The 11665-nt window shown below is 39.3% G+C and overlaps 1 protein-coding gene across 2 annotated transcripts; it reads left to right on the top strand.

Moving 5' to 3' along the window:
- The first annotated feature begins 5021 nt into the window (after positions 1-5021).
- LOC126753899 (Krueppel-like factor 10) lies at positions 5022-11455 on the top strand. Of its 2 annotated transcripts, none has more exons than XM_050465659.1 (2): positions 5022-5492; positions 8906-11455. In XM_050465659.1, exons 1-2 carry the CDS (start codon positions 5430-5432, stop codon positions 10409-10411), a joined length of 1569 nt encoding a protein of 522 aa, XP_050321616.1. In that variant the 5' UTR covers positions 5022-5429; the 3' UTR covers positions 10412-11455. The 2 variants fall into 2 exon arrangements, with proteins under 2 accessions (XP_050321616.1, XP_050321615.1); XM_050465658.1 differs by lacking the exon at positions 5022-5492 and adding an exon at positions 8377-8731.
- Positions 11456-11665: the final 210 nt, after the last annotated feature.

The raw sequence follows: 11665 nt of genomic DNA, 5'->3' as shown, positions 1-11665 counted from the left end.
TGGAGGTTAGGAGTTAATGTATAAAGTACACATAAGAAATATTTAAACGTTCATTTTTTAGATATTTATATACAGTCGGAATTGCAAGTTTTTTAATTAAAAAATTTAGTCCAGTTTTAGAAATTAAGCTTTAAATTTCCAAAATCGGAATTACAAATTGAGAATTCAAATTGAAAATCTTATTTCAGAATTAAAAAATAGAAATTTAATTTTTTGTCCCTAATTATGATTAAAAATGGATAATGCATTTTTTTAATTCAAAAATTGAGGTAACCAATTAATGAAATGCGAAATGCATAATAAAAAATAAATTTGTATCCCAAAATTTAAGTCAAAAATAATAGAAATTTCTTTTCACAAAAAAATTTAAAACACTTTAAAAACTTGGTGTTAATATATTTTTCATCCGACATTTAGGATTAAAATTTTTTTTATTCAGAAATTTAAATCAAAAGTGAAAGATATTACTTTTCAAAATAAAATTTGGAAACACTTTATTTTAATTTTTTATTAAAAAACTTGGCATTAATACATTTTTCAATCCGACATTTAGGATACCACCAAGGTTTAATTCATTCAATAAACCACTTTATTTACTAATATAACGAAGTCACAAAACGCATTGAAAGCAACAACACAAGCGAATTAGGTTTAAACTAGGCGATTTAAAATATGATTTTCTCAAGTTAAAAATGACACATAGGAACTCAGAAAATAAATACAACTAAACTCACTACAAATAACAAGAACAAACAAAATGGAGCAAATGTTTGGTAATTAGATGTTATCAGAATTTTCAAATAATCCCCGACTTTCAATAAAATCTCATAAAATGGCTCTTTTGACAATCCATGAATAGGTGGTACATACTTCAGCAACGTTTGCTGAATTTCCTACTGGGTACCACTAAAGTCCACACATTTGGCGCGCTTTATACCATTGCATAGTGTTGTGTCTGCCGAGTTGCACGATGAGGTAGCAACGAGCACGACTGCGTCGACCAACATGCACACACACACATACACAAATAAGCACTTCGGCTATCACGCACCAGCAGCGTGATTTCATTGTCGAAGTCCATGTGCGGCGTCTGTATGTATGCATGTGGTAAATAGATATGAGCAAGAGCAAGCACTGAAAATGAACCGCCACCTCATGTGTCTATATGGTCTGTGTGTTTGTTTGGCTCTGTGTCTGCTGTATGCAGGCAGGTTCGTATTGGTTTTGGGGAAAAACAGCTGATGCTGTTATTACTACTACTCTTGCTGGCGTTGCTCCGCGTTTGCTGTTGTTGTTGCTGCTACTCTTGTTATTTGGCACGATGGAGTATGCTGATGCTTTGTGACTGTGGCAAAGAACCGGTTTACGCGTGAGCACAATCGGCAATAGTACATTGAATATAACACCAGAGGCGCAGATGTTGTTGTCTGAGATCGTTGATGCTGTTGAGACTGGTGCTTGTGGTGGTAGTGGTGGTTTTGCGGATGATGACGCTGACCACGCTATTGGAGTGTGCTTTCAATACATGATTAATGGAAGCTGCAAGCTGGTTGCGCTAGTCGCTAGTCGCGTTAGCAACAAAAGTTCGCAAAACGAGGTCTGGAGAATGGAATGCGCGAATGGCATGTAGATGAACTACATAAAGATGAACAACATACCTACATACATACATACATACATATGTATGTACATATATTGTATGAGTTGGCGTATACAATTGGTATGAAAAGTTTTGCTTTGGCTTCAAACCAGACTTTTGGCTCGGCCAGACACATAAATTTAAAAATATTTATTCAGGTATACAAAGCTTGTCTTGCACCAAATCTGCGCAAAAATTACCGAAAAACGGCAAAAATTAATTTTATACAAACAAATAGCGATGTAGCGGAACATGTCATCATCATGTATGTATATGTACATACATACATATGTCCGCCTTAATGTAAGCACACGCTTATAATGACTTCACTTACAACTCGCCATTTTATGACTTTTCGCTAATGAACAACAATCATAAAAAATGAATGCCTTTACTACGTGATTTTTTCCATTCAACTACAAAGTACGATTCACTACTTTGTCCGCCAAGTACAAAATTTTTCTCGCTCTGACCACGATGAACTCAAGCGTTATGAAAAAATGGCTTTCATATACCCACCTATCGCTTACACAGCCACATTTATATACATACTTATGTACGTATGTTTATAAACATTGTATGTGACCTTCCCTCAACTTACCTCATCGCCGCGGTGAATGATCACGCCAGCGATTCTGACACTCCTGAGGTCCGGTCTACTTTGGGTTCATGCTGCTGAGCTGACAGAAAGATGTGCGAGCGTTTCGCAATTGCCAACAAACCGAAAGCGAACTTGCATGAGTCTACATATGCAAAATACACATATACATACATACATATGTATATGTATATCTATATAAAAATATACATAAGTATGTATGTATATCATATTCGTACAAAAATTGTATGCCTTTTCGAAAAAATAGTTCAATGACGTGGCTTATTCGACATATTACCAAAATTAATGTGCGAATATTGTATAAAGTGTATAGGATTTCTTAGTATTAAATTAATTTATTATATATGTACATAAATGTACATATAATATATATGTACATATGAGAGAAATCTGCACAATTAAAAGCACTAAAAGTTGTACGATAGAACGTGATCTAAACCAGCGCACGTTTTGGCGCTAAAAAAGTAGATTAGACACGTATAGAAATTGCAAAGCGATTTTATTTATTAATAAAAAATATACATATACAAATGTACATATACATATACATGTTTATTTTGCCTTATTAATAACATTGAAAGTCTTTAAAAAACATTAATCTTCCATACTACTCGGAAGAAGCGCTGAAAATTAGAGAACCTCTTCCTTGGAATTACTAATCAACAGTTATAAAAAATAAAAAAATAATTATTTTAATTTTTAGCAGCACTCAGTTGCGGTTTTCTTGGCGTCACCTTAGCACTCAATATTTTCGAGAGTTTTCTCGAAATTCTATCTTAGAACATTAATACGCTGAAGTCAAAAATTGTAAATAATTCAAAAATGTTATAATCACAAGATTTTGCTGGAATTTGCGATATTAGCTCAACAGTCTCTAAAATATTATAGGGTTGGTAGTTGTTGATGTTAAAGCAACAGGTGATGGCTGAGTCATCAATGTGCTAAAAATTTCAAAAAAAGCCCCAACATATTGGAAATGTTTCACATAGCACGCATATGCTAGATCTCTAAAAATCAAAATTTGAAAAAAAATTTAATTAATTGATGACAAACCGAAAAAACCCCAGTACATAACCTATTGGAACTGAGAACTAAAACAGCGCGGGTTATTCACTTGCATAAGTAAATGTAAACATGTACATATGTATGTATGTATGCACATGTATGACTTTGTTAATTGGTTAACTAGAGTGACTAGCATTTTCTTTGTTAATGTCGCAGATACTAAGTTTCTCTATATCTACGGCAGAGTACAAAGGTGAAAAGCAATGCTCGACTTAAAATGTGAACTCGAATAAAGCAGCGTACAGTGTAGAAAGGTGGAGTACTGAAAAAGCAACAAAACTGTACGAAATGCGCGAATGAAACGGCTTGGGAATAGGGGCACGACAACTACGAAATTTCGCATACTTTTTTGTATGTAAGTAATTATGTTTGTTGCTGAGCGCAAGTATGTGGCTTTGTATTTACATAAGAGGAATTACATACATATGTTTGTATGTATGTATGGAAGTGGGCACAGCAAAATGGAGTCAGCAAGCCTTAAGCCAAAAATATAAACTTCAACAGCAATATATATACACACACATACAAATGCATAGCAATACTTGCATACTTAATTATGCGAAAATACTATTTGTAGAATTTTCTATAAACTTGTAGATTTTTCGCATAACTCCATTTATTTAAAAAATTTTCCCAAATCGGGTATGTCAAATTTACATTACATTGAAAATATTCCTACATGTAGATATAAGTACATACATATACAGAATTTTCAATCGACCTACGCACACTTTACAGCTCCACGCGCATCTGCAACACACACGCACGCAGCGGGCGCGCTTTTTGCACTCAATTATATATGTGTGTGTGCGTACATACTTGGCTACGTTGCGACTTTAAGTTACCTTCACCTGCCACATGAATACATACATATATACATATTCACACGCGCAGGCAAATATATATGTATAATATATATGTATGTATGTGTGTGCGTGTGTGGCGTTGAAAATGTGGGTGACCGAAGGGCGCTGTTGTGTGGGCAGCAATGACGGCTGCAACAGCTCAAACTATTTATCACACATACAAGCACACAAACACAATGCTGCTATACTAAACTTGTGAGTGTGTTTGTATATGTATGTATCGACAGTGCCGATAGCAAGCAAAATTAGTTCGTTGATGACGATTACAAGCGTACGCTGGACACTCCCTCCTACGTACTACCATTTGTAAATACACTTTGTTTGTGTCCATGTGTGTGTGAGCTGTACGTGAAAACCCCCACACATTACATTGAATGGCTGTGAATTGCAGTTCAACTTCGCCTGGGATTTCGCACAGCTCCAGCACGTACGAGAATATGCCAAAACAATGGCAACGACAACAACAACGACAGCAGCAGCAACATAGCCAGCTTCACCGCTAAATAAAGCGGCTGCCGACTCCGTCACCGAGACACTGCCACACGTCGCCCCCTGCTAGAGGCCGCCAACATCGAAAACATTAAGCCAACTCGCAAACGTGAACTCCAACGTACAAACAACAGCAACAGCAGCTAGGCTGCTAGCAGCAGCTGTAGGCAAGGAATATCAATCGGTTGTACAACAGTAACAACAATGTCAACACAATCACTCACTGTGCATGTGGCTGCGACTCGACTCTACCCAGCAAAGCGCCGCTGCGCTGCCGACGTCGCCATTGCGCGCAGTGACGCGCACCACACCAGACCGACTTGGCTTCCTACAGCCAGGCATCAAAATGTTTTCATTCGTTTGTTGAATATCGAACGGAACGGTTCCATATTCTCTGCTCAGCTCCGCTTAGCTAGCAAAGAAAAGCTAAATAAAAGAAATAATTGTTAAATAAAAGTACTGTTAGTAAAAGAAAAGTGGCAAAGACACAGCTAATCATATAAATTCCAAAGCAGAACAAAATAATACATTTGAGTTGGAATATTATAGTAAAAGCAAAAACAAAATTACTGCCTAAACGTGCAAGTGCAAAAAGTGAAAGAATTTGTGAAAAGTGCAAAACACAAATTATTTTGAGAAAAAATAAAGAAAACTGTTGAAAACCCTAAAAGTGAGCTCTAAAATATTCCATTGGATTACTGCATTTGGATTACCTCTAATACAAAAACAACAGCTTCTACAGACAAACACTATGGATATCGCCTTGTTGCCTTCACCGCCAGCAACGCCGCCACTATGCGAGAAACAAAACGAAGTAAGTATGCGCAAATTTTCGAAAAACCAAAATTCGAATTCAAAAATACTGAAATTGTTAAGTAAAGTGTAGTGTAAAGGCAACGGTTGGGTGGTAAATGTGGGAGTGGCGTTTAATATGAATGAGAAACAAGAAAGCAAAAGTCAAACGCAGGAAGCAGAAAAAATATTTATTTTAAATATAAAAAATATTTTTTAATGAAATGAATTCTAAAAACAATTGCGTAAAATAATATTTAATTGTCTGAAAAAAATTTTTTTGGTTGCTTTAAAAACTTTTCAAGTTAAAAAAATGTATTAAAAATGCCTTAATTTTAAAATATTTTGATAATGGTGTTTTTTTATTTTTTTTGAAATATTTCTTGACTTTTTTTCGCACTCCAAAATTAATTACATTTAATAATGTAAAAGGGTTAATTTATTTGAGTTTGTAATTTGCTTATTTCATTGACTTGCTGGTTTCGCTTTACATATAGACATTAGCTCGATAAAAGTGAAAAATATATTTTTCAATTAAAAATACATTTTTTACAAGGTAGCCGCACACACAACTTTAATAAAAAGTTGGGCTATACACTAATACACACACATACAAGCAAACATACATATATGTATGTATGTATAAGTATGTACGTGCGAGCGTTTGTGCACTTGATTTGTGTTGCACGCTCCCAACGAGTGACACATTAAATTTGTTATTATCGTTTACGGCAACAATAACAATAGCCACAACTGCGCTGCAATGACTGCAAATGCGTCGCAGGCAAAGGCAAACGCTGCGGCAGCGGATGCACACTCCCCCTTTTTTATTGCACATGCACATTTCGCTTTCCAATGACTTCACACCACCTACCTACAAATATACATAGATGCAGTTTCTTTTAATTTTTGTTGATTTCGCGAAAATTCACTTGCCATTTCAATGAAATAAAAATAATTTTAGCTTTTTTGGTTGCGGAAAAGGGTGTGTACCGAAAAATTGCCAAGCAACGCTATAAAAATCGCTTTTTACAAGCACGCTAAGCATAATGAGGGATTGTTCAGGCAAGACACTACGGTAAAAAGTAACAGAAAGCACCAACAATTTCGAGTGGTAGTATGACAAAGCGTCTGTATTTGCAACTCCCAGTCTACCTAATCCGCCTACATTCATTCACATATACCGACTACAGCTACACACACACACCCCTACAAACTTTTGGCGTTCGTGTGTATGTAGTATTTGTGTACACACCCGTGCGCTTAATAAAAACACTATTAATGCCTATTGCCTCGCCCATCTTTTTCGTGCGCACACATTTTGTGAAAACAAATGTTCGCCGTCGCATTCGCACCCAGCGCCGGCATTGTGATCACGCCGTGTTCACTCGGCCGTCAGCTGGTGTTCACGTGAACAGTGCATGGCCAACATGCCTCCAAATCTACAAAGTATAAAAACACAAAACATGTACATTGTACATATGTATGTATGTACATTTACTCAACACAGCGCGCTCAAGTACGTTCGATTCGCTCGTACTGAGCGTATGACCCCTTTGCGACGGCCTGCATGCCCTGCCCCTGCTTATTCATCACTCGTCATATGTGTATGTGTGTGGCGTTTATATGACTGGGTGGATGATACATTGGACTGTTGCGCGCTCACTGGCGTACGTAAATGCCGAGGTGCGCGAGAGCCGAGCAGCGCAAGAGTGGCGCTGTGAGCGAGTAAATATGCCAAGCAGTGGGGCGCTGTACTCACAGTGGTTTCCTATGAATGCGCATATTCATACATACATACGTACTATTTAAGTGGTTCTCTATGTGTGTCGGCTTATGGACGAACACGACGTGAGTACGTGAATATTTTCGCGTTATGAACGGAGGTTGCTGACGTCGCAAACTCGTTTCCTACGCTTATTATTTTCCATTTGTTTGTATATTTTTTACGCGTTTTCTAAGCGATTAAGCATATCAGTAAATTAAGATTTTATATTGCCAAATTATAAACAATTACCACAATAATTTGTCTAAAGTTTAAACACGAGATTTCTTGACTTGCCCCCTATCTAATCAGCGGCGACAAAAAATCATATAGCAAGACTTCCTAATCGCGTCCATAAGCGCCAAGCCCATTTATATAAATATAGTATAGTATATACGTACATATTTTAAAATTTAGTGGAAGTCAACGATTTCTTATCGTGCGCCAGCTGCAGTAAACAGCAATCGAAATAATAAATAGCAATAAAACAGAAAATTCTATAAAAAGGTGAAAACAGTAGCGGCAATAATATCAAACATAATACATATTTATATATGTATGTATGTATAACCACTTATTGGCAAAGTCCAATGCTATTGCGACGGTATGCCAGCACTAACCCCACTGTATAAGCACCTGCCTGGCTCTTTGCACAACAAGCGCTAGAACAGACGCACACATACGCGCGCGCACATATTTTCACCTTCCCACAGCTCTGGCATAAACAATAGCAATGACGTAGTGACGTAGCGCGGCCGCCATGTGTAGGCCTGCTGTTTGCACTAGCGCTGCCATGCCGTGAGTGCGTGCCACGCTTTGTACTATGTACCCATGTGCACAGAAAGATTTATTTTCGTACATATGTATATAGATACATATGTATATAGATATTTATTGGTTGTAATTTTTTTCTTTGCCCACACACCTCAATGACGGCTCTGGCGCTGATATTCATATGTCTATGAGCTATTTTTAGCGCACACGCTCATTGGCGCTCAACAGCTAGTGCGCGCTCAACGGCGCTCTCGCTCCGTGCTCGAACGCCATCAGCCAGTGTATGTCTTTCGGCTCTCCCATTGTATTTAGTCAATGACGCTACCCACAAAAGTGTCTAGTTAAGTGAGCGCCAAAGCATTTTATGCGCGTCAGCATGTGTGGCACTTATGCGCGCCTGATAAGTGCTTACGTACGTTCCGAAAGGTAGAAGCTTTTCGTATTGTGTCGTTCGAACGCGTTATGGCAGCAGCAATCATGTTGGTTAGCAATTTTGTATTGAGGTTACACGTTTCTCTTGTGTATGTGGGCAATCAGCGATGACCTCACAATACAAAGCCAACATAAACTGTAATGGCGACCGCGCAAATGAGCTCCGCTTTTGTGGGCAAGAATGTCCTGCAATTGTTTGTTATTTACACACGCGCGCGCCAGCGACGCCAGTTTCAAGTTCAAGAACTACAAAAGCCCGAGAACGAAAGCGTAAACGGGATTACTATGCAGTTAGTTAGAACTATTTATTATAGAAATGAGGACCTATGAACATCAAAGAGTGATTATTACCACTGCTACCACTGCGCTACACTTTATTTGAAGAACGTTGCCTACATTTAGGCGTTATACACACATAGCTCTCAACTATTTACTAATTCGATGTTTTCTTCTTCCCTTTGCAGGATGAAAAGCCCTCAGCACAGCATTTGCACGAGGAGATGCTCAAAGCCAAGCTGCAGTACAGCCAACAGACTAAGCAGCAGCACATAATCACTCCAAATCCCTCGGACACAGAAGATGACGCCGAGACACCACCCTGCAAGAAACAGCGCTTGGAATTGCCACAGCCCGTGGCTGCATTAACGCCGCCGCCAGAAACACAGAAACAAGTACAAACACAAGAACAACAACAAACACAGCGCGTTAGCGTTATTATGCATGTGAACAGCTCGGGCATTTGTTCCGCCATCGACGAGAACTCGTGCTCCTCCACCATTTCCAGCGCCTCCGCCGCGTCCACCACAACCACCACCAGCAACAGCAGCAGTACAGTCTCGCAAGCACCGCTGCTGACCTCCGATGACGACTGCAGCGAAACCAATGTGTGGCGCAGCTTGAAGTTCAAGATGAATCGTACGCGTTGCAGCAGTTTCTCGGCGCCGGCGTCCGTGCAGCAGCCACAACAGCAACCAGAACAAAAAGAGCAAAGCGAATCCAAACTGGATTTGGCGCAAACACACTTCCGCTTCACGCTGCCGGCTGTCCAAACAACCGTTAGCGCAACACAGCAACAACAACAAATGTACACCACCACACCGCCACAGTATCAAGTAATTGCACCGAAAAGTATTTACCTAACACCCGCGGCGACACGCGCGTCCAGCAACGGCAGCGCGCCCAACGCCACCACAGTCATTCCCGCGCAATTGTTGGTGCTGAACGCCAGCAACGGCCTGCTACAAAACGTCACCGGCAATCCATCCATCGCCGCGGCCAGCAGCACACCAGCCGCAACGCCCGTACACAAAATGACAGCAGCGCAAATTGCCGCCGAGCGTCGACGCATTTACGTCTGCGAGTATCCGAACTGCGGCAAGAACTACTTCAAGTCCAGCCACCTGAAGGCGCATCAGCGCGTGCACACCGGCGAGCGGCCGTTCATCTGCAAGTGGGAGAACTGCGATAAGCGCTTCTCGCGCTCCGACGAGCTGTCGCGTCACAAGCGCACCCACACCGGCGAGAAGAAGTTCGTCTGCAGCGTCTGCCAGAAGAAGTTCATGCGCAGCGATCACTTGTCCAAGCACATCAAGCGCCATGGCAAGGATAAGGCGAACGGCGTGAACCGCAATGTTGCCGCCGCTACAATGGCAGCCGCAGTAGCGGCCGCCGCCGCTGCCGCAACCGCCTGTGGCCAACAACAGCAACCTGCCGTCGTAACGCCAGCTGGCGCTCACAGTGGCACAACTCACTTGCGTCCAATTGCACCAGCGTGCAGCGCGCCTTTGACAGCGAAGCACGCGCCACTCGCCGCCGCCACGCCCACAGCAGCCAGTAACGGCGCCGCTCTGCAGCTGCAAATCTGCAGCGCCGGCGACTTGTTGCGTCTGCAGCAGGTGGGCGCGTTGCCGACCGCCTTCACCACGCTCATCGCCGACCAGCAGCAAATGCAGGTGCAACAACAACGTTAAGCGCTCACAATTAATACCGTCTAGTGGCAGCAGAACAAATTGCCCGGGCATTGGGATTTAGCAGTCAAGCGTCCGTCATTCCAAACTCATATTAATTTAAAACAACAAAAACAAAAACATGCAGTAAAATTTCTTGAGTAGTAGTTGTAGAGATGTCATACCATTGAGCTCCATACTTCTTGTTGCTTATAGTAAGATGTTTAATTTCTTAAGAATGTCTCCAATATCCAAAAACCCTTGTAATAATCAGTATGTATTTATTTATTTGATATATAATTTTTGTTGTAAGGTACCTCTCATTGAGGAATGAAACATTACTTAAAGGCATAGAACCACTATAACACACACATACATACGTAATTAGCATATTTAATCTCATATATAATATGTAATCGTATTTATGCAAAAGCAGCCCGTAGACGCTGTCAATCCACAGGGGAGGTGCTGTCACGCCCTCCCTCTCTCTCAAATCTACTAACTAATCCTCCTACCTTTTCGATTTTCTGCATTGAATATGTATCTGCAATTCCGTTTTAGCAATAATTAACGGCTTTTAAAAAAGTATCATTCTGTAATTATTATAATATCATTTAAGTTATTAAGTTTGTATTTGTTTGTTAATTTTTACCGCTAGCCAATAATTTTTAAAACACTTTACAACAAATATGTAAAAATAGTAAAAAAAAAAATCTGTGATATTTAAGTTATCTTAAACTGAGAACACACTTACATACATATATGGTATACTATATATATGTGACTACAGCTAATTTATTATATAATGTAAATGTATATAAACTTATTTACTAAACTTTCTTACTTGTATGTATGTAAATAAATGCAATTATGTAATTAAGTATATTGGTAAAATGTATGAGTTGAAAAAAATTTGAAAAAAATTCAAAATAAGAAAAAACAAAACATAAGAATAATGCTGAAGGCATTAAAAAGAGAAAATAAGAAGAAGACAAACTTATGCATTAAAAATTCAACTTAAATACAAAATAAACACTCTTTCCCAAGTGTCTATCAAATCATAATAAACCTGTGTTTTACTTCACCTGCGGAATTCAATGAATATTTATTTATGGGGTCACTAGGGTAATCTGGCCTGTTTCTTTGACATTTTTGCATAGAAATTTTTATTCTACAATAGAACTTATTTCACATATGAGGTATGTATATCGTGGAGTGTATAAACAAATTTTTTCGAAATTTTTTGATGACATCTGTCGGAGAAATGGCTGGGTGAAT

Source organism: Bactrocera neohumeralis, chromosome 3 (assembly GCF_024586455.1).
Source record: "Bactrocera neohumeralis isolate Rockhampton chromosome 3, APGP_CSIRO_Bneo_wtdbg2-racon-allhic-juicebox.fasta_v2, whole genome shotgun sequence".
Taxonomy (NCBI): Eukaryota; Metazoa; Arthropoda; class Insecta; order Diptera; family Tephritidae; genus Bactrocera; species Bactrocera neohumeralis.
Note: the sequence above shows the minus strand (reverse complement) of the source record. Positions and strands in the feature narration are given on the sequence as shown.

Excerpts from the sequence above, each read along its gene's own strand:
- LOC126753899 (XM_050465658.1), top strand. The coding sequence starts at position 8,549 with ATGACCTCACAATACAAAGCCAACATAAACTGTAATGGCGACCGCGCA. Across the intron at positions 8,732-8,905 it reads GTAAACGGGATTACTATGCA|GATGAAAAGCCCTCAGCACA; the intron begins GTTAGTTAGAAC and ends TTCCCTTTGCAG.